Genomic DNA, 26,570 nt, shown 5'->3' on the forward strand with positions numbered 1-26,570 from the left:
CTATGTGCGCAAGAAAATTTCGCTAAATGTTTTTTGCTAATTATTTAATTGAGTGTACACCTTGAATTTCTCCAAACAATTCAACCTTTTTAGTAAGATCTCTGCGAAATAGCATACTTTTTTTTCGTCAGTTTGTGACATCAACACCAAACCACTGCTTGAGCAGTGTTGGTTTTTGTTTTTTGTAGATGTTTGAAAAAGTATTTTACAAAAATGGCAAGTAAGTGTGCGAACATTGCGGAAGAACCCAATAACAAACATTCCTAAATTGACTACGGAACGGGTAATGAGACGGCTGACTCATTAGCAAAGGTAGGTGCGATTGAAGGCGATATTTATCAGCGGCAAATCGCCTTCAATGAATTTTATTCTTTAGTTCGTAAAAATACCACCGCTAACTGGCAGCGCAAGTGAACGAAAATGAATTGGGCCAGTGTTTTCACTCGATGATCCCTAAGGTTAGCCTCAAACTATGGTTCAAAAGTCTGGAATTGAGTAGGGACTTTATTCGCACGTTCTCCCGACTCATGTACAATCACTGTTCTTTAGATGCGCTACTTTTTCGTTTCAATCTTACCGACAGCAATCTCTGCGTTTGTGACCATGGTTACCACGACATCGCTCACGTTGTTTGGTCGTGCGAGCTATATCTTGTCGCCAGATCGAATTTAGAAAACCCCCTTCGACACCGAGGAAGGCAGCCCAATGTGCAGGTGAGAGATGTTCTTACATCCTTACCTCCTTACATTGTTCTTACATCATTTTCCCCTCCTTTTCGTCCTTCGTGAGCTATCGGTTCTTTTCTTACTAACATTAGAATAGGTTAAATTGTTAATACATATTAGATGTAAGGGTTGTTTTAAGAATTCAGTGTGATGTGTGAGTATGAATGTGAGTGTGAACATTGCTACAATCTCCTTACATCCCATCCTTTTCCTAAGGAAAATGTGTCACCCTTCTAAACTCGAGTCAACCGCGAGTAATCGGTTTCCTATTTATTAACCGTAGAATTAAGGAAACATATTAATATATTCTAGTAAAAATATAGTTAAGAGTTTGGCACCTTTAAACCTATGTAACTGAGCCTGTAAAAATAAACGAAATAATAAAAAAAAATTACTATGGAAGTAGCCGGCACCATTCGAAGACCTCTCTGCGCAGACACTGTCCGTAGAGCAGCATACAAGAACAATCTGAGAGGTCGTGTTGGTCGTGAAAAATATTTCATCTCAAAGAACCCAGGAAACGAAGCGGAATTCAAAACGACGATTGCGGAGATCTTGCAGGAAGTGCTGGACGCCAAAAGGGGGCCATACCAAATAATAGGGGAATTGATTTCTGTTATCTGTTGACATTTCTGAACTGATTTCATTTTTTTTAAGAAATACATGAACTGTACACTCAATTTTGCCACGTCTACAATACAGATTTCAATGTGGCAACATTGAGTATATGTACTAGTAGTAGTATTAGGGTATGGAATTACGAAAATTCATGGTGATTGCATGGGACGCCAGCAAGAATTATCGTAATCATTCTATTACAGGAAAGTCACTCTTACAAAAGTTTGTTGATGGAAGTAGTCGATAGGATTTTTGTTGAACGTATCAAAAAGAGAAACAAACTATCAACAGGAACATTTTGAGGTAACTGACGTACAACGGTCAGAGATCCTGCAGTCCAAGTTTTAGTTTGAAGTAACTTGTCTGACGAAAATTTCAAGATTTGAACTTCAATAGAGCCCGAAACTCCCACCATGATATGTGTGACACGCTATGTCAATGTTGATTCTATTCAGAGATTCAATGTTCAAATCCCACCCAGTATTCTTCTTCTTCTTCAATGGCACTAACGTTCCTAGAGGAACTAGAGGAACCTAGAGGAACTTTTATTAGTACTTAGTTGAGATTTCTATGCCGAATAACACGCCTTGAATGCATTCTGAGTGGCAAGCTCTAGAATACGCGTGATCACAGTGCAAGTCGGAGGAAATTTCTTTGACCAAAAATTACCCCGACCAGAACGGGAATCGAACCCGAACACCCGGCATGTTAGTTATGACGCTAACCACTCGGCCAAGGGAGCACCACCCAGTATTAGTATTATTAAGTATCAGTTCGATATAGAAAGAAGTATTTCTACTTGTTGCTACACACGTGTCTTCGAACTGATAATACCATCAAGAAACATTTGAAAATGTTCAATTGAGTGTTATCTAAATCGATCTTGGTTTTAAACCAAGGAATTTTCATCCAGAGAAAGACATAGAGGGCGATAGAGCAGGATAGAGGTCCTCTGAAGGATGGTACCCAATGATGACATATTGTGACAATAGTGAGCATTAACTAAAATTCATTATTTTATTTGCAAGGAATAAAACTAGACTAGCAACTGACACTCCCCGCATCCCATTTCATTCCTTCGGCCACTCGAAAGGACCATTGGCGTAACGTTGCTCCAGCTCCGCCCATATTCCCATACGTTCCCGATTTGGGTGATGACCCGTCACCAGATTGGTGCCGATATCCAGGAAGGCCATATCTCCGTTCAGAACCGGAGCCCAGCGAATATTCTGCAGATTGTTGTCCGAGTTCGGCGTAGGGTTTCCATGGCGGGCAAAGTTTGACCACAGCCGCAGGACACGGCTACGCACTGTCAGTGCTGGGTTACCCGGTAGGATTGGGGACACGGGGAAGTTTGTCATCGACCACATGTAGGGCAGCTCGTCGGCATGCATTGCTCCGGGCCAATCGTGCAGCAGTATTAATCGTTTGACAAGATTTAGCGCGCCGTCAAAACTGAACTGGTAGTAATACGTCTGACCTGGGTTGTGTTGGGCAGTTAATCGAACCGTTTTGTCGATCGCGTAAATAAACTGTTGATCGGTGTGGAAACGTGTCCATTCCAACATTATACCAGAACCTAGAGGGCGATCCTGCCAGTAAAAGTTTCGGAATCCTTGACTCACCGCACTAGCCGCTGTGCTGTTCGGCGGGATGTTCCAGTAGTGTGGTACGAAAAACTGAGGATTTCTAGTAAACTCGTTCCACACAGTAGAATCCAACATATGCTCACGAATCATGAACAATGACTCTGCGTCGTTGTAACCGATGATGAATGGAACTTTGTTGAAGTTTCCCCTTTTCAGAACATCGATAGGTCGTTCGGTAAAGAATGTTGGTTCTGGCGAGTTGACGGGTTCCGCTGACGGAACAAATTCAAACGGTTTAAAACCACGAGGAATGGGGATATCTAGCCAACCCTGTTGGAGTCTAACAAAATCTCCCTTTGGTGTGTAGCGCAATCGTCGGACAAGTTCTGCATTATCATTAGTTGGATAACCGAAAATGTTAGCCACTTGACGGGCCATTTCACGTGGATTATATTGGAAGGCAAAAGGAGCCAAAGCAGTCCCTGATTGTGCAATGGCTCTATGGTACAAACCATTAGCCATCGTGGACATCACCAGATAATGCACAGCGACACCTCCAGCGCTCTCTCCAAAAATAGTAACATTGTTTGGATCACCTCCAAAAGCAGCGATATTATCACGCACCCAACGAAGTGCCTCTACGCAATCCTTCATGCCCCAGTTGCCTTGAGCGTGCTGATCTCCGGTGCTGAAGAACCCGAGTATTCCAAGCCGATAATTAATAGTAACAATAACCACATCCTGTTGCACCAGAAAATCGGGACCATAAATCCACGAATCGCCAGATCCTCCGCTAAATGATCCTCCATGAATCCACACCATTACCGGACGCAAACCCACCAGGTCTCTGGTATAAACATTCAGAAACAGGCAATCTTCATCTCCTGTGAAGCCTCCACCAATCATATTGCTCGATGGGCACGCGGATCGATGTACTCCACCATCCTTGATACCTGTCCAGCCACGATGCGGCACCGTATTTCGAAAACGGAGCTCTCCAGTCGGCGGCTCAGCATACGGTATGCCCATGAATGAAAAGTAGGTACATAGTAGACCACATCTTGAGGTGATACCCTGGATTTGTCCACCACGTGTTGTGATAATTGGGCGATTCTAAAAAGCATCAAACGGTTTCAATCGTGATGGTTTCTGTCATCAATAATTGAGGTAGAAGGTGAAAATTATCTTACCGGATCGGCCCAGGTGGCCACGAAGGCTAAGGCTACCAATGAAATAAATTTCAACATTTCTCTGTGTGCCAAAAAGGCTACTGAGTCGTGGATGTGTACAACGGATGCTTTTATAACATGATGCTTCGGATGATATTTTTGTAATTAGATTTTATCGCTAGGAGGAAGATAAGACATCGATTTCGGTAATCCGTGATTTGTTTTCAGATTTGCGCGAAACACATTTGCAATTGACGTAGAGCGTGTGAAACCGATAATGAACACAATCGATAATCAACTGGTAATAGCTTATCTCTCAGCGTTGAAACAAGTATTTTTGGAATTTCCAAAATCAGCACACATGGGGGGACAAATTGGATCCTATGATGTCCAGACAAGTCCACATGCGGATTATCGACATCATATTCACATACGTGTCGGATATGCCAATCAGTGAACTTCGGTGTTCTTCTTATGAAAATGTAACTGCCAAATGCTAAATTTATCATGATGACATCTTGCATATAAAGACTTGATTAAGTTCTCAAGAAACTTAAGGAAGACTAGTTGATGGAAGTATATATTATATTATCTTTGGTATTGATTACAAGGCAACAACAATAAAAGAGGTGAAAATACCTCCCATTAGACCATTAGACGCCGCCAAACCAAACATTACTTTTCCAATAGGACGTGTTACACACTTCGGAATCTTGGAAGACGTGATTTTGTCCTGGCGGCTAAACATAGGGCCCTATTCCAGAAAACGAGACGAGGAGACGAGCGCTCGTCTCGTTTGTATTCATATTCCAGAAGTCGGGATCGACTAAATACAGACGAGTAGTTCGTCTAGTTCGACGACCGTTTGGCCGCGCTCGTCAATGAATCAGTCGAATCGTCTAGTTTGTCTGATGTGTTTGTTCACCTTGTTGATTGAAATCATCGGTATTCTTCTGCTCCGCCTTTGTCTTCAAAAACTGTTTCACGGCTAAACTAGTATTGCATAAGCAATGTATGTTTTCATTTGCAACCATCAAATTCAATTCAGTAATTGCAAGATTTTACAGATTTTCAAATGGGCCTCTTCCAAACAACACAACCAGATGTAAACATTCTAAACATTGAACTCATATCCAGGGATGATAGATGGACTGTTTTGAATATATTAACACGGCACGAAAAGGGTCTTCACATATTGAACGAAAATGAGTAATTCAAAACAACTACTTTATTGGAAATACATATATATAGATTTAAAACTTTTCTTGATAAATCGTTGATTAGGTGAACAAACATTTCCCCCATTAAATCCTTAATAACAAAACGTCTGAGTGATGAACCCATATGCTCGAGGAAAAATATCAATGAACCAAAAGATATATGAAACTTATTCCTTTTTGTTATGTTTTTTTCTTTATATTTTGGCACTGAGAAAAGAGTATCGATTGATCAATTTTAAAACTGTTTGTGGTTTTTCTGAAAACAAAAGCATGTCTTCTTATCTGACATCACTGATCATACCGAGAAAAACTGACTGAAGTCGCTCCAGTCTACCAAATAAAACATTTCAATGAAACTCGTGTACTGGAATTGAATATTTTGCTCGTCTCAACAGTGACTGAAGCCGAGACGAGACGAGACGAATTGCTTGTATCGTTTTCTGGAATTGGGCCCATAAGCTCATCCCGTCTGTTATCTCAGGATGCAAAATAAAGCTAGGGCACCTCGTTCATGCTGAAGCAGTTCAATGCAGTGGTCCAATATACGTTGTTCGTTCAGCAAGTCACCTATCTTCGAACGCTTCTTCTCATGGGCTCATGCCTAAATTCGAAATTATTCGGTACCAAGAAATAATCAAGCCAGTAACCATAATGAATATGGATGGAGAACCAGACGAGAACCAACTCAAAAAATTCTGAAAACTGTATCGATAGCTATCACTCGCTAGATGCTATCGAATTGCTCGATTTCTATAATAGTAAAATAGAGCTAACGAGCAAAATTCTTATAGCCTCGATTTCTATAATAGGGCCCATTGATGGATAGCCCGTCAAAGCAGAATATATTGAGCCCACAAACTCCCAAATCGATGAAGCGGAATTAGTACGATATTATGCCGAGTGGTTTGCTCGTCACGTAAGGATATCCCAAGTCCTTTTGCAAGTAGTGAAATGTAACGACAGGAACTGCTGCATTGAACGAAGGATTAGTTACTTCTGTGTAAATCAACATCAATTTATACCAGCACATGCTCCTCTCAGCTAAACGCCAGATGGTTTGAAGCCATCAATCTCAACAGATGTGAGCATTAATTTTCCGTCTTAATTTGTTCGAAATTCTATGATCATGTCGAAAATCCTATCGAAGTCACTACTAGCATATAAGAAACTTCCGTATGAACATTTGATTCCGACCTGGGCAGATATCTGAGAGGCACAGAATGATAGGGGTGACTTGATCGATTTATCTTCATCAACTTTTTCTTTATTTAATAACTCAGCTGCAAAAACGTTCCAATTTGAGTTCGCTATAGAATCTGATAGATGAGGTACTGACCTATCTTCCACATTGTCAAATACAGCTGGGAATGTGTTCGCAGCTAAGTTATGACCATAAGAGAGAGCCGATGCAGAGAAATCGATGATGTTACTTACACCCCTTTCACTTTGTGCCCGTCATCTGTTTTTCTTACGTTGATTTTCTCATTCCTTAAAAAAAGCTAATAATTTTTCAAATTATTTCGACTGTGTGTACCGATTAGCGTTACATAACATACGGGCGAGGGGAAGAAGATTTGATTTGAAGATTTAACAGCCGGTTTGGCGTCGTTTAAGCGTAATCGAGTGGACTTCTTCCGACATTTTGTGACAATGGATGAAACGTGGACCCATTACCACACTCTTGAGTCCAATAGGCAGTCTACCGAGAGGCACTGAGGCATATTCCGAAGACTTAGACGTTTCGTACTACTGAAAGAGAATCGAAATGTTGGAAACTCGCATTACCAAGTGTATTGCCCTCGAAGGAAACTATGTTGAGGAATAAATACAGCTTTGCCCAAAAAAAAAACTATTGTTTTCATTAGCAATCCCTTTTCAGCCCATGTAGTAAAACGATGTTATACCGATACTTTAAATAAACAAGGTGAAAACACATCAAACCAAACCAGACGACGACTCGACTGATTCTTCAGCGAACGCAGACAAACGGTCGGGCCAGACGAGCTACTCGTCTGTTTTCAGTCGAGCTCGGCTTCGGGAAAATGAAAACAAACGAGACGAGCACTCGTCTTCTGGTCTCGTTTTCTGGAATAGGGGCCGTAATTGTATACAGAACTGCATTGACCAGTTCGATATCGATTTATACGATTGAACGGATAGGCTCCAGAAACTTAAAGGCGAATGAACTGCAAAGTTTAAAGCCTCTTAAAAACAAAGAAATGCTACAGAAAAATTGATAGAGCAATGAAAAAGAAGTTCTAATCAATATTTTTTTCACAAAAGCGACAAAATATTAAAATAACCGGAAATATGCAACATAGGAGACGCGTGTTCAAATTGAAACGGTTTTGATCGAGATGTTCTATTTCAAATATTGAATCCCGCTTTTCATCCCATTTGTTCGTTTATTTAGACTCATTGGTATTTTAGCTGTAACAGTGTTGGATTTTAAACGTGTACATGTTACTTGTTTATCGTATCTTATAAATTGTAAATTACACAGTATCCATTTAGGCGTAAGAGTATTCCTTCGGTTTCCTTTGTACAGTTAGACCGGACAGTTCTTGTTGCAAACAGTGATGGCATTTTCACTGAAATGATACACCCGCGCGCTAGTTTAATGCCCTTAAATGAGAATACAGTCATCAATCACCAAAGAGAAACCATGCGCATTTCCCTTTCACCGGCGAATATGTAAAGAGCCAGTGTGCGCTGGTTGGGGGAACGCAAAGATGGTCAATTGAGGGCCCTGAGTTTTGAACTCACGATCGATCGCTTAGTAAGCAAACGCGAAACCAATGTGGCTACGAAAAGCTCCAAGCCTCGTTTATTCCGCAGCAAATTAGTCTTCAAAGTCGACGCTCGCGAATATTCCAAATCCAAATTACTAAAAAGGCGATGTCATCAGAATACATATACTTGTGCTATTACTTTAACTCTCATTTTTTCCTCAATTTCTCTCGTATAAAATAATTTAAGCAATGAAAAACACTTGAAAAAAAAACATTACTCTTCAGCAGTTTTCCTACCGCAGGGATTGCTGTGCTTCCACAAACGAAGCCCCCATTTGCTGCCCTTCTTCCTGCTCGCACTTATTTGTGCATTCTAATTAAGGTTTAAACTTATATCTCAGCATTTATTCCTGTTTCGGAAAATACCGCAATCTCGCTCACACACTAAAGGATCTCATCGTAATTCGAATGGTTAGTCACGCGAACAGAAAAAAAAATCATAACGTAAACTAAACAGTACTTCTAATGAAACGTAAATTGTTGTTCAACGGAAACCGAAAGTCTTCCTCGTGAATTTCTGATGCTGTGGATGGAAACCACCCCGAACATCCACGGTCTCTGTCTAGGATTGGCTGAGAGCTACAGCTCCCCAGGTCACACAGGATTATCCTAATCCTTCACTGTTGAGTTGGTTTGTGTTGTGGTTGTTATTGCTCTTTACGAAAGCAATTTTATTCGTCGGAACCGACAGCCCTTTTCGTCTTTCGCTGCCGGGGGCTCTGCTTGGGGGAAACCTTACCGGACTTTGGTGAGTTTTCTGGTGAGAAAGAATTGAGATTAATATATCGTAACATATGCTGAAACTAAGCAACTCAGCATTGAATACTCACGGATCTTTTTGAGCGTTTCAGCAGGGATCCAATCGTAGTCCACATCCTTAGTGTTGGTGGTACCAGTCTCAACAGTTTTCCTCATCGCAGGCGATCGCTTGCGTTTTCCGTACGATCCGAGGAACTGCTGGCCCAATACGAGTAGCAGCACCACAACGGCAGCCAGGAACACATACAGGAAGAAGGTTTCTCCATCGAATACTAGATCAACTTCGATGATGGAAACGGTTTCATTGAAGACAGCCTCGGAGAACTGATTTCCGCTGGCGTCACGGTAGTTCAGAGCAATGTTCAAACCGAATGGACGTCCGGCGAAAGATTCCGATGGCAGGAATGAGTACGAAACAGTGGCTTCGTGACCTGGTTTAATCTCACGGTTGTACGCGATGGCCGAGAAGTTCTGGATGAAATAATTGAAATCCATTGGGTAGCGGAATGATGCCTCAACGGTTTCTACGATAAAGTCATCGCTTCCCTTGTTGGCAAATCCAACTAGGAATTCCACTGGGTTACCAGCAGGCAGTTCAAGTTGGGATCCAGCAGAGTGCAGTGGTCGTGTGAACAGTAGGAACGTGTCAGCATCAGGCGATTTTGTCGTCTCTGGTTCATCTTCTGCCTCCGGCTCATCGGCTTGCGACAACGAAGCGTCATCGGATTCAACCTCTACATCCAATTCCTCTTCCAACTCATCCTCGGTAGCGTAGGCTGTTAGCCGAGACCCTGTCAATAAAATACACCAAAAATTATCAGATGCCACGTCGAGGTGAAAGTGTTCCAAAATAGGAATTGCTTTGGTAATCACATCCTTAACCTACCGCTGTCTACGGTGAGTAAAACCGCTGGAAGCACCAACAAAGCAAAGATAAGTAGATTCTTCATTTTTGAAAACGTTTACTATTTCAAAATATCACTAATTCTACACAGCTTTCCACCTCCGAAGTCCGCTGAGTTTTAGCCCTGTCTGAAGGAGGCTGTTGTACGGGAACACACCAGTGAGAAAATGAACGAACAACCAACAAAGCCGACTCCGCAACGAATGAAGATTTAGCTGAAAACGTCAGTTCACGTGGAACCGAAATGACAAATCAGCAGCGCGTTGACAAGCTGATGAAACAACAGTTGCTCGCGAGGGGTTACTCGAGCAAGAATTGTTTCATCAAAAATGAAATTCACTAAATGTTTTGTGAAATATTTCGTTATGCAATCGAGAATTTTTTCACGAACTGAAACATTTGCCACGATACCAAACCACTTCAGAACGATTTGATTTGGTCGTTAAATAATAAAACTAAACTTAAAACCCATCGTAAAAGCTTAGAGGCGAATGAACTGCAATGTTTAAAGCCTCTTTAATCCAACATCATCATCATCGTAAATGCATCTCGATGAAAATGTGGAACATACTTCGCCTCTACGTTACGTTACATATTTTCAACATTTTACATTACAAATTGAAATATTTCCAGAGACATGGTAGTAGTTTTTTTGTGCTTTTTTTTAATCAGGTGCGGAATTTTGCAATTTGAAACATAAGCAGTTACCATTCCCTCTTAAATTTTTGAGATATTTGAGACAATTGTTATCGTGAAAAATTCCGAAAAAATAAGAATTGAATAACAGCATGGCTGATTCAAATGCCATTCAGCTTCATCATTTATAATGTGTGGTCTTCTTCCTGAATAAATAGAAAATTGCAAACACAAAAATGGTCATATTCACCCTTATTCCGGAAAACGATCGGGTTGAAACTACCACGATGTTGTAACCCGCACGAAATCGACTTGTGAAGTCTGTCCGAGATTCAAACATTCTAAAACCCATCTAGGATATAAACCCAATCGACATATGCAAAAGTGGCTCCGATGCCTTGAGACGGAACAAAATTGTTTGTGATAGTGATTTTATATTATTGATAAAGGTCTAGCGGAAATACTTGGTAAATTATTTAAAAAAAACAGTTAAGTTAGTGAGACAAATACGTGTTCAAAGTATTTAAATAACGCCAAGTAATAATCTCCATTCATACTTCAACAATTTCAAACTACATAGGGCGCTTGCTGCACATACATGCAGAGCATCTGTTGCGCAAACACCATTTGTTTAAATTCGTAGCGTAGCATAGAATAATCAATCTTCTTCCATTGATATGGATCATAGCCATAACAGAAAATTCTATTTTTCTCCGTATATATGGCTTTGACGCTGAAAGTAAATATTTTTATGTGAAGAGACATATATTCGCATGTTATTAATGTAGTATAGCTCGTAATTTCTACAACTATTTCGCTAAAATAATTATTTAAACAAAGCTCAATCTTGTCGATCCATATAAATCCTATGCAGCGATCTCTTTAGCCTGCCCAACAGATCACTAATACATATGCACGCTGCAAGCGCCCTATTGGGACATGTTAATGTGGTAGAGAGTTAAGGTGAAGGTGGAACGAAGCCAGCAGGGGCAGCCGTGGCAGTATTCCGAGCACTGCAATACAATTTTCTTAACCAATGTTAAAGTTGCTAAAACTTACACTATAGACCCATTAAACGTCAAAAAAATTATTGTATTGATATCAACATAACTTTATTTTATTGACTTTCATTACATGCAACGCTATGACTATGACTAAGCCCGAGTTTTCCGACGGTTTTCACTATAAATTGCGGCGGCAGATGAAAATTTACTCTAATCGATTAATCTTGTAATTAATCGATTAATCGAGTTTCACTGTTTCGCAATTTTTTTTGTTTTTCTGGCGAGGGGTGAGGAAGGGAGATGATAGAATATATTATATTGAATGGCAAACTCTAGAATACGCGTGACCACAGTGCAAGTCGAAGGAAATTTGGAAGAAATGAGCACCATTGTTGCAGCCATTTGTGGCTTCCTTCCACCTTCACCTTAATAGCTTCACAAATACGGATGAATTATGTTGACGTTTAAACTATTTTATAAAGACGTTGAGGTACGGCAAGACGAAAGGGTTCAGATTTTTTTTATGTAATTACTTACGTTGGTTTGGTTACTAGGATTGGGCGATCTCTGATCGATTTTTAGAAGATCGATCTTTTCCATTCCGATTTCTGATTTTTTGGATCGATCTTAAGCTTGTACTGTAACCAGTTGCGCATAGGATCACTGAACCTGATGTCGACATCAATTACAGGCGAAAGAAATGATGCCAAAATCAAGAATCGGCTTCGACTAAATGACAGAAGGATGGCACGATTGGTTTTAATGGGATCATTGACAGCTGAGTTCTAGATGGCATTGTTCTGGGCGGTTGTTGAATTTCTAATAATGCTTTTTCAATTAATTTATTTAATAAAACGACTGCCTGGCGGCACAAGATGAATGCCGTGTGGATATGGACTTCGTGCTGAGGAACAAAACCAAATGCTTTTGATGTTTGAAAAGAAATACGAAATTTGTATTCCCTGTTTAAAGAAACGACGGCATTCATATAGCATAAGCAGATAAATCGAAATAAAAGCTTTTAGTTTTTCAAAGGCATAGATTCGGCCATGATCGATTCTTTGGTACCGATTAAATCAGTGGATTGATCCCTATGCCGTTTGGAAAATCGATTCGACAAGATCGATCTTTTTATAAAGATCGCCCAATCCTAATTGTTACATTTGATTTCGTCGAAATAGGTATTTGAAGCAGTAATATATACACAGTTGTCGTTGAAAATAGTAACCTAGTAATCTCCGATGGTTGCTTATTATGTATTTCGCGTTTCATGTTGCCAAATAGCATGAACGAGACGGCCAATCGACAGGCCAATTTCACGATATAACACGTTCACCTAACTTACTTTTGAATAAAATCACTGTAATGTGCGCAGTATGGCATCTTGTTGAATCCATATATCATTGATATTAAAATCTTCCAAATCTGGCAAAAAATGTCTTCTAACATGTCACAATAGCGTAATCCATTGACACGACGGTCGTTCTTATCGACGAAGAAATACGGTCGTTTGAAGACGAAAGTTGTGAATCATTCATTCTGAGAGGACGCATAGTATGAAACGTTCACAGGTGTTTTGGGAATACACTAGGCTGAAAATTTGCCTGCTAACAAAAAAACTTTCTGCAATATTTGCAAGACTAGAGAAGATTTTCTAAAACGCTACAAAAAACCTGTTTTTGGAACTTCTTTTAAATCAATGGCAAAAATTGAAATATTTTTTTTCTTGGTCGAAGAAATAAATAATAATAATTTGTTCCAAATTTAATGAAGTTTTCAAAACTGCCTTTCAATTTACGATACAATAACTATTCATAATCAAAGATAAAGTGATAATTTTTCATTGAAACAGAAATATCTCTGTATAGAAACGTTCTACAGGAATATTCTAGGAACTAAATAAAAGTTTGTCTGGTTGATAAGATTAGTTCATAAAATCATAGAACAACCAGAAAAAAATAGATTTTCATATTTCTTCTCAATATTGTTGTCCACTGCACCTACACGCACAAATAGAAGTATACACATACGGTATTTCAAAATTTCTGTAAGTTGGAGCTTTAATATGATATATATCCTATCTGTATGCGTTGATTTTTCACGAAGTTACAGCATATCAAAAATAATTTAAAATTTTCGAGTTTGCACTCTGTTCCTCTAATTTGTTTTGTCGAATGCATAATACACAAAAATGCTCAACTGAGAACCCTGAGTTCTAGAACTCACAATCCGTCGCTTGGTTAGCGCACGCGCATCCAATGCGGCTAAGAGGACCTCCATTTTGACAACAATTGAAAACACAAATAAAAATGCATGGATTCTTAATATGGTGACTAAAAAAATTGTATTTATTAGAAAATTGGTCATATTTGTCAATTATTTCTTTGAGTGCAATATTATAAACTGATGCAGTAATTTACTTATAATGTGACTTGCCGAGGCACCACTCAGTGTCGCAGTAGAGGCGATTTTCACCTGTAATTGGACATTGGCGATGAGAGTGGTACAGTCCCCTTTATTCCGCGCGGCGAATGAGGTGAGATGGCTCAAGTCACTGCATTCCCGTAGGCGAATAGCGGACTATAGTTTGTCACTAGGTGAGATTTGAAGTCGTGTCCTCATATGTTATCGACTCGGGTATCAAAAAATAGCTGAAAAGTAAGATAGCTTCCACAATGAAGCGAGAAACTTTGCTATCTCACATCACTCGCCGCGTGGAATAAGGGGGAGTGTTGACGTATGGTGGCGACTTTCAATGTGAGGCCATAATTTGGGCCCCGAACTCGATGTTTAAAAAAATGTGCAATTAGAGGTAAAATTGTCCAAATAAACGTGTCGCATAACAGGTCTCTCCAATTAGCTAACTGTCGCATTAAATGTAAATTACTGTGTTTTTGAAAACCACTGTCGGACTATTATCGTGCAACGGGCTCTCGGTTTATTACCAATATTATTTCGCCACGATGGATTCCTTTCACACAAGGCGTCTCTATATACACCAGGTGAAACAATCATATGAATTGCACTTTCAGCCATATTGGAATTGCTGTCGGTATTGTTTACAAACAGCATCAGAACGCTGCCGGCGGCTCTCTACAAACTGCTACGACGCTTCGAACGATGCCTACTATGTTCGGCTTTTGCGAATTTATGTGAAAAAGAAGGGATATTCTGTAGAATTTCATTCTCATTTCCACTACTCTCGCATGTGAAAATGCAAAAATGGCGTATCCTAGCAATAACAAAACAAACAACCCCCGCTCCACAAACCGTAATCCCCTTCTTGTTGAAGTGATTATGTTGCTTCACCTGTTATACATTGATTTAAGCGCCTTGCTTTCACAAATCGAATTCGCCCACGCGTCTGTCATTTTACAAGATCTGTCATTTCTTCTCGCAAAAGGAAAAATTTACACTCGCTTCTGCTATTTTTGCAGCTGTTCAGTGCAAAGCAAGCAGGCTTCCCAGTTTTCCCTTATCCGGCAATTTGCCCGTTCCTGATTGGCACAACTATCGAACTTGTTACTCCCCCCATTAGTTTCCTGTGAACAGACCGACGGCCGCCGACAGAATGTCCGCAATTTCCGCTAGCGAAAAGCCGCAGATGCAGCAGATCGATCTCAACACACTTAACCTGCAGCAACTGACACAATTGAAGAATCAGCTCGATCAGGTAGGGAATTCAGTGTGGGTGGGTTGGAGGTGAGATAACCATTCTTCCATTCCTGTAGGAATTGACGATGTTTCAAGAATCCCTGCAGACATTGAAGATGGCCCGTGTCAAATATTCCGGCTCTAAGGAGGCGCTGGAGCAGTTCAAACCCGACTGGAATGAGAAGCAGATTCTAGTGCCACTGACGGGGTAAGGCTTCATATGTGCCTTTCGCTATGAATCGATTTGATAGAATCTCTTTTCAGGAGCATGTATGTCCCAGGGACGATAAAAGATGCGGAAAACGTGATTATCGATATTGGAACTGGTTACTATGTGGAGAATGTGAGAAACACAAACATCGCAAGTGTTCGAACAGTTATTGTAAAGCTATTAATATTTTCAGGATTTGGAGAGCGCAAAAAGTTTCTTTAAACGTCGGGTGGACTTCGTCCAAGAGCAAATGGAAAAGATTGAAGTGTTGGGCATGGAGAAGTCCAAAATCAGGGATGCAATTCGGGAGGTTATGGAAATTAAGCTTCTTCAGTTCGAGAAAGAATTGCAGAAAAAACGGGAAGGAGCCTAGAAGAAATAGATGCTTATATTTTATCTGTAACTTACTTCGTCCAAACCAAAATAATTTCAACTGTTTCTATTGAAAGCAAACTACAGTGGTCACAGTACCCTTTCTGGAATCTGATTTAGCAAAGTTTAAGTTTGCTTTTTCGTCAAATTAACTTTCACACTATGTTCTTTTTCGACTAGAATATGCATTTAACAACAAAACCAATAAAGGAGACAATTCGGATAAGCAGGCATTTTTATGACATATATAGAGAACAATGAACAATTGTATGGTTCAGTGTTTTTTTCCTGCATAAAATGATCCTACAATACCTTCTTAAAGAACACAAGATTACGTTTTACTACCAACAAAAGACCAAACACAGATCGATCTTTCTCATCAGCATAAATGAATAAACAATAGGAAATTATTCAGATTTTTGAATAACTAGCGCCTCGGGGAAGAATAAATTACTCAAGCGCTCAACGTCGCATTTAGCTCGCCTGCCGTGAGCAATTCCTTGATGATGTCCAACCCACCGATAAGCTCTCCCTTTACGTAAACCTGCGGATACGTTGGCCAATCGGAATACGTTTTCAAGCCCTGTCGCACCTCCTCGTCAGTGAGAATGTCAAAGGTATCATAAGCGACTCTGCAAAAAAAAAACACGGCACAAATTCAAGGATTTAAATATCTCAAAATGCAATATCAATATCGATGGCTTACCCAGTTTCGTTCATGATCGCAATAAGCTGTTTAGAAAATCCACAGCGGGGCGCATCACGATCTCCCTTCATAAAGATCATCACGTTGGCTCGGTTTATCAGGGCCTTCAGTCGATTCTCAAAGCTACCATCGGAAGAAGCTTCTGGAGTACCGGCATACTTTCGACATTTCGTCGTTAGCGCAGCAATGTCCACTCCATCGATACGATCCACCGCCGTTCCGGCTTTGAAGAATATCACCGTTGGGACGGCATCAATCTGATGCTTGAGGGAAACTTCGGACAGTTCTTCCGCCGGTACGTCCAAAAACTGCATCCCACCGAATGTGGCCTGCTTCGCCAGCTCGGACATAACCGAGAGTATCTGCTTGCACTGGTCGGCCCATTCAGCCGAGAACAGGGCAACTGTTACGGAGGACGAACTGCAAACGGCAATATAAACGTGTTTTTCTTTTAACTAACTCAAAATTGAACGGGTCACCTTAACAATTTAGAGTACTGCTCTGCGCTGGACACTTTGGTAACAGCCATCTTTTGCGTTGAACTACTGATATTCCCTATTGCAAAAAATTATTCTCACAGAATGTACGCAAATCTCCGGTGCTGTCCCAAAATAATGACGCAAAAACAACTAACAGATAGATAGAAAATTCGAGGTAGATTAGGATTAAGGAGACACCAGAGCGGCAGTTCACGGTCGTACAAAAGCAGTTGTCAATCTCTAGAGTTGACCAAGGCGCCTAGAAGTATATCCAAAGGTGGGCCAATATGCTAAAACCGCTCTGCAGCCATCTTGGAAGTCTACTGTGTTTTGTTTGTAAACAAAACACAATACGCTTGTGCCCAAGCTCACTCGTGATCAGTCTGTCTCTTTCACGCTTCAAGCAAATCATTCCCCTTCTGCTTTCTTCCGTACAATTTTGATATACCGCTCCCCTAACCTACTTAGTGACGAAACGGCTTCACCTAGTACCATAGACCATAGACCCGTCTTGGAGTTGACTTCTTGACATAGTCGATGCTCAGGGATGCCAGATATGAAGATAATTTGCTTGTTCCAACGTTAATAGAATAACTGTATTACATCGCTTGTGTCAAAGAAAAAGAAGCTACAGTAAGTTACATTTAATGCGACATTTAGCTAATTGGACAGACCTGTAATGCGACACGTTGATTTGGACATTTTTCAACATGTATCAACCCTGTTTCATCTTTGACATCGTTGTCCATTGTTGGAGAAATAATGTTTTCTGATGGTTCACCGAGGTAATTACTTTCTATTGTGCATGCTGTGGGGGAGTTACCTACATTCAAGTTCATATCAGCATTTTCATCACACCCGAATGATTCGCCTGCTGGATTTATGTTTGCTGAGATGTTCAGCTGAGCGTCGATTTCTTGTTGTAGTGGCGTTAGTTGCTTTATTGTATTGGGATCATCACCAGTGGCTTTAAATTATCGCTTGTTGTGTGCTAGTGTTTTCTTTACCTCTCCCCTAATATCAACCCAAACCGATGTAACGACGAAGTTTGGTGTAGTATAGTAATAAAAAAGAAAATTGCTGACAAAAGTAACGTACTAATGTACGCAGCAACTTTTCCTTAACCGGGATTCTATTTAAAGTGCCTCCACAAAACAAATCAGTATCAGTAGTAGACATTGCTCGAGGATGCCTACTTCTGATAGTGATTCATTTTTTTCTTCATTTGCCCATTCATTTTCAGTCACTGAAATATGCGCTGGAAATAAGTTCTGCAATGATTCTGGATTGAACACTCACTTGTATAGACTATTCTGGCAGTACCGTAAAACAAATACTGATCAAAACGAATGAACAAATCAAAACAAACAACAAAAGCAACAATCAAACCAAAACAAACTGCTATGACAGTTGTACCGATAGCATTTCCCGGTATCTATAATACCAAAATAGGGCTAACGAGCGAAATTCTTATCGCCTCGATTTCTATCATAGGGCCCTAAATATATTTAATTGTTTTGTATTTCTTTTCAGATTCTTATTTCAAACTTACATTCATAGTTCTCACTAATCCTTTCTTCTTTTCTTTCAAGAAAGCTATGACACTCGTGATTTCAGTACAGCTATAAATTTTCCAGGTTTCAACATATGTTTAAAAAAAACGAACCATTTTTCGAACCAGTTGCATATAACCACAACTTCATCGCGACTCTTCACAAATGTTCCAATTATTCCAATCAACCAATTAAATTTTAACTCTACGCGTTCCAATTCACGTAAACAGCAATCTAATTTATTTTCAGCCATAAAAATCTATGTGCTATGCAGATACACCAAATAGACATCGGAAAATTTGTTGATGAATTAGGCTGTTTTCAGTGGGATCAAATCTTGTTTCTTGGCGAAGTATCCTTTGTAAATAGAGAGATCATGTGCAACCGATTCAGATTACGATTACAGGACAAAAGGTGATATCATACAGTACTTGCACTCGTTTGGAATAATTCCACTCTTCTTAACGGCTTAATGTCCATTTTACAGCCCAATAGAAGTTGTTTATGGATTTAATAGTAAATATTCGAGGAAAAACTTCAAATAGAGTAATAATACCCCACTATCGCGTGCTTTTCAAGCCAAACTTACAAAATGTCGCTCATAAGACTGAAGAAATCCGTGCAAGAACGTCAGTACTTAACCCTTAGCGAATGAATGCGGTCATACATGCGGCATGCAACGTGATCTGGAGCATTCCTTTCCGAGCATTCCGTTATATAATAAAGCAAAGAAATAAAACACTTAATTTCCTCAAGTCCGTCGACCACGTCGTGCACTCATTTCAATGGATCCAGCATTTGAGGCTGGATCATCTACCGAGCACTAAGAAAGCGATAATGTCTTGGTATCACTTGTTGTCTTAGAGTTCAAGTTAGCTGGCAATAATATGATATATTTTCTTACTATTCCGCAAGATTCATCGCTTCCCTCGGTATTTCCAATGTCATCACTATCATGTCTGTTATGTATGCACTTGTCTAACTTCCAACCTGAGTGTACACGAGCTGTCAGTTAAAGACAGAATAACGAAATCGCAAGTCGCGTACTTTTATCGCTCGATTAATAATTATTATTTGTAATGAATACAAGTAAATAAACGTTAAATTTATATGTTATTCTAACCGTTTTATTACTACGATTCGGGAAACCACCCACATATGCAACAATGTCACTTGACCTCCGTACAAACAGTAAAATATTTGATATTTTTTGACAGAAGTTTGAAGTTTGGTTTGATATTTGTAAAAACACTATTTTCTTTGCCACTGTTCAATTTTCAACAGTGGCAAACCATGTCAAACATCATACATGGAAAATCGAGTGAAATTTTTTAGGTAACCTAACCATATCCAAACAGGTTCGAAGTCCGTACTACCTATTTGGTAAGATATTGCACATTAAAATGTATCGTGAATGATAGATGGGACCCCAGCAAACATTAAATCGTATAATTTTGAACGTGCCAAGTCTTACAAGAAATCCGAATAAATCATAATCGCATATAATATCAATCAAAGTATGTATCGTGTATATTTGAAATCGCAAAAAATGTAAAAACTCGATTTTAAATACCATTATCAAATTAAGTCGCAATTCGGTATAATAAACATCAATTTTATGATGCACATTGTCGTAAAATATATTTAATCCGCATCATCCCAGCAAACATTAAATCGCATAACAAGCGTATATATAACATCATATGCCCTAAAATTTGGTTGGCATATAATGCGCCTAACTGGCATATGCATGCAAAAGTGGAGGCCATATACATACATGGCAAATGCTTACCGAATTTGTTTGGATGAATATGCAACTTTGACCGGCTATAATAGCGACTTTTACCATACTAATATACGATTTATTACAGACATAGAAAAAAAAACAAATGGCGCAAAATATTTTCGTGAAATGTTTATTATAGCCGCCATTTTTATATGAGTATTTATGTTTGTAGAAATAATAATTGTTTGATTGACTTGTGTTGGGAGTGGAATATGAATGTTTAAAATGACACAGATTGATATGGGTTCGAACTCCGGTCGTCTGGATTATCATGCACCAGATATCTCGCGCGGCTATCTGCAATTTAATTCAACAGCGGTTAAAATTTCGAGTGCATCAGCATTTCATTGACATTTCAATATGATGTAATATATCCTTTATTAGGATCTAATATGATTTACTGTTTCATGATTTTCTTCAGCATGCAACACGATTTTCTACAGTACTGAATCGATTTAAATTATACGCTTCTACGACACACAAACTGCATGCATATGCCGACACGCCTCCACTTTTGCATGCATATGCCAGCTAGGCGCATTATATGCCAACCAAATTTTAGGGCATATGATGTTATATATACGCTTGTTATGCGATTTAATGTTTGCTGGGACGTTTAGATTTAGTTTACATCAATAAAAATCAGAATCTGTTTCCATAAAGCTGTAATTGAAAAAAAGATTCGTTCGATACACATCTTTTTGTTGAATAAGGAATCGAAATGTCCTATATATCAGGATTACAAACCGTTGATATATGCAGTTCACCGTTGCAATTAAGAGGTCAGTGTTCTTACTGCGAAAGAAAAGGACTTTCAGTCGCATTGTATTGTTTTTAGTAGCGGGGCTCATCCGGAAGCTCCCGAATCGTTGCTTACTTCACTCTGTCTCAAGCTGTCAACTGAAAACTGTCAACCCTGGTCCGATCGTTGTCATCGTTCGCTCTTTCGCCGTGTTTTGTTGCTAGAAGCCGCACGTGTGTTCCGCAAATTTTTCACAAAAAACCATGGATAAGTCCGTTGTGTTGGCTCGCGTTATCAAGGTTCTCGGCCGTACCGGTTCCCAGGGCCAGTGTACCCAGGTGAAGGTTGAATTCATCAGCGAACAGAACCGCCAGATCATCCGCAATGTGAAGGGTCCAGTCCGCGAAGGTGACATCCTGACGCTGCTGGAGTCCGAACGTGAAGCCAGAAGATTGCGATAAGATGGGACCGGAGGGAGAGCGCGATTCTGTTTAGGATTAAGCTTGGAGAGGATTTGCATCGCTTGTTTCCGATGCTGGACGACGTCAAATGGTAAGGAGGCGAGAGATGGTTTGAAGAGAAATTGCTAATTGTGATTTTTCTGTTGCAGGTTGATTTCAAATTATCAACAAATCCTTGGCCTCGAAATCAAATAGAAAAATGCAAATCTTTATTAATAAACGGGAACGAATGTGAATTCAATTCAAATGTGTTGATATTGTTATGATGACATTTTTTTTCTGACAATATTTAATGAAGACCGTTTAATAGATTGTTAGCAGACAAATATTTAGAAGCTGTTAGCTTGTGTCTACTACAGATAATTGTTTGCCAGTCGCTTCGGATTACTATCACGGGTTTAAGAGTGTTGTGTTTGATCTTTTATTGACAAGAAGAGCTGATTTACATTGTTCAACATTTTTACTTGGAGCGAGTTTCTGATTCCGAAATTTCTGCTTTAAAATGTTCTTCAATCAACTTTTGACACCGCCATACCTCTTTCAACTTGTTCACTTTGGCGTTATACAAAGATCCTTTTCCACTTCCTTTCCCATCCAGCATCTTGCAAATTGCATCCCCAAGGGTGGCGATATCATCCGGTTTTCCTTGCAGCAGCAGTTGTCCCTTTCCACTGTCATCGCCATTAGTCAGGAAGAAGAAACAATCTGGTTGCTTTGCGTTTCTCAGAAAAGTATTAATAAAATCTGAACTTGCTCCATCCAATCGATGAAGGCAGTAAAATCGTGGTTTGTCACTCAATGCAGTGAACTTTTCCGCCTCTTGGAAAGCCAGTTCTGCAATAAGTTTCTTTGAAGTTTTCTGGACTGCCTTGACTGTTGTTTGAAGTTTCTTAATGAGATCCACGTGTGACGAGGGTCCACCGTTTAGAAGATTGTTAAACTGTATCTCCCTTTCGTAGCATTCGTTCAATTTTCGTAAAATTCTGTTCCCGACAATGAAATGTACCAAACATTTGTTCTTGGCTTTTTCGACGCCCAATAACTTGATTGCCTGAAGTTGAGCTAAGTTCTTGACATGCGTTCCACAGCACATGTTGCTTTCGATTCCATCTATGGTTACAACGCGCAATGGGCCGCTGACATCGTCCGGAAGGCCACGGGTTCGCAACGCCCCCGTCTTCAGTGCAGGATCATCTGGTTGATAAACCTTCACCGAGACGGCGGTGCAATCAACAACAAGTTGGTTGCAAATATTTTCCACCGTCTCCATTTGCTCCTTCGTTACGTCCTTCGTGTCCAGGTCTACGTACGAATCCTCCGTTCCAAGCCACCAGGACTTAGTGGAGAAACCAAATTCCCGGTCGAAGATAGCCGTAATCAGATGCTGCCCCGAGTGCTGCTGCATATGATCAAATCGACGCTCCCAGTCAAGTTTTTGGTGCACAAGCTCACCAGCCTGCAAGGGCACTTGATCTACTTCCACAAAATGGATTGCTTCTGCACCTTTCCGGACAACATTCTTCACTTCGTGATCGTTCAGCCAGCCGTGATCCGAAGGTTGGCCACCACCCTCTGGGAAGAGTATGGTATCCTTTAGGATAATTTCGAAGCCATTGTTCGCTTTGGTACACGACACCACTTTGGCTGTATAATGCTTGAGGAAACTATCCTCCTGGCACTTGAAAACCATCTTTGCGAATGGCTTGCTGTGTACTTACGAGAACTGTACACTAGAAAATGTAGGCGGTTACGAAACTTGATTTCCAGCAAGCTTATCTTACGATCGGGAAGGAAATGGAAAAATGAACATTTTTCTGAAATTCTATATTTAGTATTATGTCTTTAATCTTTTTCTCCTCCATAATAGAACGAGATTTCAACTTGAAACTTACATCGTTCACAAAATTCACTAATGACTGTAGATATTTACATTCATAGCAAGGCGTGTACTATAGGTGGACCGCAATGTCAAAATTGCTGTTCAGCCATTGCTCGTGAAAAAACAAATTTGTTTACAAAACAAGTCGTATCTTTTGGTGACAAATGCATTCGTTGGCAAAATAGCTGCTCACGCTTTATTGTCGATACATAACAGTGCAGAAGGATGTTTTAGTATATCTTTTCGCCTTTCTTTCCAAGCAAAATGTACTTCTGTTTGGCTCCCATCGGCGGGGAAATGAGTACTATCAGCTTACGGCGATGGTGACAAAAAATAACGCTGAATGTGGCTCTACTGATTTCGCTCAGGGAGGAGGAGAATGCTGTGCATATACCGGGAAGGAGATCCGGGCCATTACAAGTAATTGGCTAGAGCAAAAGGAGGTTGTGCACTATATTCCACGAATATATATTTGCTTATTTTTTCCTTCAATTATTTTCCTTATCGAGTTGACATTGAAATCATAACCACACACCCAAACAAAAAGTAAATAATTCTGAAAGTTACGTCTCGCTACTCGTCTCACGTCATGTCCTGAAAGTGTCAAGAACGAAACACCTATAGTTCAGCATCTTGATTCATAGGAACCAAAAAAAATGGAACTCCGACGCGTATACGCAAATGTCATTCACGTTTTCAAAACAAACAAAAATCTCGCTCGAGTCGTTTTCTGTTTGTTTTGCATGTCAAACTATCGTCCCCTATTCGTGTAAATGTCCAAACGCCGGAATCTGCTCGATTCCGCTGAGAAGCGTAAGATTCTGTAAATTTTGCAGCACCATTCCGCTCATCACTATCGTGATCTTTTTCAGGACGCTCGCTCCAAAATGTAGCCGTTGCTCGTGGCCGACTGAAAGGAGCTCTCCAGCATATCGTCACCCACACGGACGACGATGAATCGAACTCGGACGATCCCAGCACCAGCCTGCCTTCGAAACGTTCCAAACCAACGCTCCCGGATGCGATTCCCATTCCTCACCAGTCGTACATTATGAAGCTGTTTGATCGTAGCGTCGATTTGGCCCGTTTCGACGGATCTAGCCCGTTGTATCCGATCTGTCGGGCCTGGATGCAGAATCAACCCCGGCTCAATCCGGGCAGGTTATCGCGGATGCCTGTGCCGGTTAAACGCGAGCATAATCCAGAAATGGTTGAACAGTACAGAAACCGTGAGCTGAAGGAAATCTGGTCCATGCCAAAGCCGGAACCGGCTGCCATCGAACGAATCCCGTCACCTTTGGAGTGCCAAAAAGTGGCTTCGAAGGATCGAATCGATCTGGAAGCGGAGCCCGTGCCGAAGGCTATTCTAATGGCGGAACATAAGCTGCGGTGGGCTGAAATACGCCGCAAGCGGCAGTTGCATGCGGAATGTGTAGGGCAGCGGTATGCGGCCAGCTTCGAACTGTTGGTTGAAATGCTGCGCGAGACGACGTGATTGAGATATCTGTAATTTCAATAGGTTTATTCGATAGATGTTTTAAATATGTAATCTACTGTATTCTGAATGTTCTTGCACGAGAAAATGCAGAAGACTTTTATTTCAACTCGTATATATATATATATATATATATATATATATATATATATATATATATATATATATATATATATATATATATATATATATATATATATATATATATATATATATAATAAATCCATAATAACAAATGGTCTGAGTGATGAAAACATATGCTCGAGGAAAAATATCAATGAAACCAAAAGATATATGAAACTTATTCCATTTTGTTATGTTTTTTAAATTTTGGCACTGAGAAAAGAGTATCGATTGATCAATTTTAAAACTGTTTGATGCTTTTCTGAAAACAAAAACATGTCTTCTCATCTGACATCAATGATCATACCGAGAAAAACTGACTGAAGTCTCACCGGTCTACCAAATAAAACATTTCAATGAAACTCGTATACTGGAATGGGATATTTTGCTCGTCTCGACAGTGACTGAAGCCAAGACAAGAAGAGACGAATTGCTCGTCTCGTTTTCTGGAATAGGGCCCATAATGTAATGATTGAGTTATGTCAAATTAGATATGTTTGTGCGAATAAAAACATGAACAGAATTTACCGGACAACTGAAATTACCTAATCAGGTCCCTGTTGCATAATCAGTCTCATAATACGAGGAATATTCAGAAACAAGTGTTAGTAAAATCGCTAAACATCTAAAAAAGTATTTTTTCAAAAAAATCAATTACAGGCTTTCAAGGTACTTCCCTTCCGATACCATACACGATTCCCAGCGAGTTTTCCACTTTTGGAAGGTCGGATAAAAGAAGTTTTCTCCGAGCTTCTTGAAAATCACCTCCGATGCTTTTTTAGTATATATTGTAAAGCTAGGTCGCATAAAATCACAAATGTACTGTTACCAAATTAACAGATTATCCTATCAGAACCAAAGCACTGACCAAAAGCGCATAGTAGCAATTTCAAACAACGTTTCGGGAAGTCATTCACCACCAAGTTGCATTGTTCTATCGATTCTCTCTCTTTGTTCAATTTCAAACGCTTATTGCTCAGTCCTTTCATGATGGGTTGATGAAATTTTTGCGTCAATCGATTTCGGCACTCCATAACAATTTTTATATCGAAGAAAATGATATATGTCATAAAACTAACTATCGAACAATTGAAAAATCTCAACCCCTATCCTAACGGAGATACCCACTTCTGATTGGTCGAAATTGACGACACATACGGCGGTTCCCTAACAGAGACATCTAAACCAAGCTGCCTGGAGGAAATCGGTAATGGAAATGCATGAAAGTAGGGGTAGTTTATGTTCCTACCGAAATGTGTTCTCTAACAGAGACATCTACACCAAGCTGCCTGGGGGAAATCAACATTGCAAATATATGCAAATCGTGGGCATTTTTATATTGCAAGTAAGGTGATACGATTGATTTTAGCAAATAAAATTTAAATTTAGAACTTTAATGTTGGTTGCTTCGTGAAATTTCATATCAATGACTGATCGTGTATTGTGAAAAATTTAGCACAAGTGTAAAATTGTATGTGGTAGCAGTTATGTTAAAAATGACTTGAAATATGAAACGATTTATTTCAATTTTCATAAATAAAAACCAAGATGTGTTCCCGCTCGAGAACGGGTCGTTTGGTTGAGGCTGTCTGCTTTGTTGTATTCATTTTCACCCAAGGAAAATTTATGCGGCGAGAAAAATTGGAAAAGTGACGAAACATTAGAAAAAGTGATTTCCTATATGCTCTACATT

At 39.8% G+C, this 26,570-nt stretch overlaps 7 protein-coding genes across 7 annotated transcripts; 3 read left to right on the forward strand and 4 right to left on the reverse strand.

Moving 5' to 3' along the window:
• Positions 1 to 2,315: 2,315 nt before the first annotated feature.
• Positions 2,316 to 4,194, reverse strand: LOC129775325 (acylcarnitine hydrolase-like). The gene is made up of 2 exons (XM_055779945.1): positions 4,123 to 4,194; positions 2,316 to 4,045 (listed from the first exon to the last, which is right to left on the reverse strand). The coding sequence occupies exons 1-2, from the start codon at positions 4,177 to 4,179 to the stop codon at positions 2,414 to 2,416; spliced, it is 1,689 nt and encodes a 562-aa protein (XP_055635920.1). The 5' UTR covers positions 4,180 to 4,194; the 3' UTR covers positions 2,316 to 2,413.
• Positions 4,195 to 8,246: 4,052 nt separating this feature from the next.
• Positions 8,247 to 10,001, reverse strand: LOC129772851 (translocon-associated protein subunit alpha). The gene is made up of 3 exons (XM_055776368.1): positions 9,759 to 10,001; positions 8,944 to 9,663; positions 8,247 to 8,870 (listed from the first exon to the last, which is right to left on the reverse strand). Exons 1-3 carry the CDS (start codon positions 9,820 to 9,822, stop codon positions 8,785 to 8,787), a joined length of 870 nt encoding a protein of 289 aa, XP_055632343.1. The 5' UTR covers positions 9,823 to 10,001; the 3' UTR covers positions 8,247 to 8,784.
• A 4,778-nt stretch (positions 10,002 to 14,779) lies between these two features.
• On the forward strand, positions 14,780 to 15,879 carry LOC129773640 (probable prefoldin subunit 5). Its single transcript, XM_055777286.1, has 4 exons — positions 14,780 to 15,089; positions 15,148 to 15,278; positions 15,335 to 15,413; positions 15,475 to 15,879. Exons 1-4 carry the CDS (start codon positions 14,988 to 14,990, stop codon positions 15,652 to 15,654), a joined length of 492 nt encoding a protein of 163 aa, XP_055633261.1. The 5' UTR covers positions 14,780 to 14,987; the 3' UTR covers positions 15,655 to 15,879.
• Positions 15,880 to 15,966: 87 nt separating this feature from the next.
• On the reverse strand, positions 15,967 to 17,084 carry LOC129773634 (glutaredoxin 3). Its single transcript, XM_055777278.1, has 3 exons — positions 16,839 to 17,084; positions 16,360 to 16,779; positions 15,967 to 16,285 (listed from the first exon to the last, which is right to left on the reverse strand). Exons 1-3 carry the CDS (start codon positions 16,886 to 16,888, stop codon positions 16,108 to 16,110), a joined length of 648 nt encoding a protein of 215 aa, XP_055633253.1. The 5' UTR covers positions 16,889 to 17,084; the 3' UTR covers positions 15,967 to 16,107.
• Positions 17,085 to 21,108: 4,024 nt separating this feature from the next.
• LOC129771455 (40S ribosomal protein S28) lies at positions 21,109 to 21,621 on the forward strand. Its single transcript, XM_055775107.1, has 2 exons — positions 21,109 to 21,471; positions 21,530 to 21,621. The coding sequence occupies exon 1, from the start codon at positions 21,183 to 21,185 to the stop codon at positions 21,378 to 21,380; it is 198 nt and encodes a 65-aa protein (XP_055631082.1). The 5' UTR covers positions 21,109 to 21,182; the 3' UTR covers positions 21,381 to 21,471; positions 21,530 to 21,621.
• Positions 21,622 to 21,787: 166 nt separating this feature from the next.
• Positions 21,788 to 23,261, reverse strand: LOC129771450 (alanyl-tRNA editing protein Aarsd1-B). Its single transcript, XM_055775093.1, has one exon. It carries the CDS (start codon positions 23,068 to 23,070, stop codon positions 21,841 to 21,843), a length of 1,230 nt encoding a protein of 409 aa, XP_055631068.1. The 5' UTR covers positions 23,071 to 23,261; the 3' UTR covers positions 21,788 to 21,840.
• A 666-nt stretch (positions 23,262 to 23,927) lies between these two features.
• LOC129762403 (protein lin-37 homolog) lies at positions 23,928 to 24,859 on the forward strand. Its single transcript, XM_055760631.1, has 2 exons — positions 23,928 to 24,072; positions 24,132 to 24,859. The coding sequence occupies exons 1-2, from the start codon at positions 24,033 to 24,035 to the stop codon at positions 24,752 to 24,754; spliced, it is 663 nt and encodes a 220-aa protein (XP_055616606.1). The 5' UTR covers positions 23,928 to 24,032; the 3' UTR covers positions 24,755 to 24,859.
• The last annotated feature ends 1,711 nt before the right edge of the window (positions 24,860 to 26,570 follow it).

This window comes from Toxorhynchites rutilus, chromosome 1, assembly GCF_029784135.1.
Source record: "Toxorhynchites rutilus septentrionalis strain SRP chromosome 1, ASM2978413v1, whole genome shotgun sequence".
Classification (NCBI taxonomy): domain Eukaryota; kingdom Metazoa; phylum Arthropoda; class Insecta; order Diptera; family Culicidae; genus Toxorhynchites; species Toxorhynchites rutilus.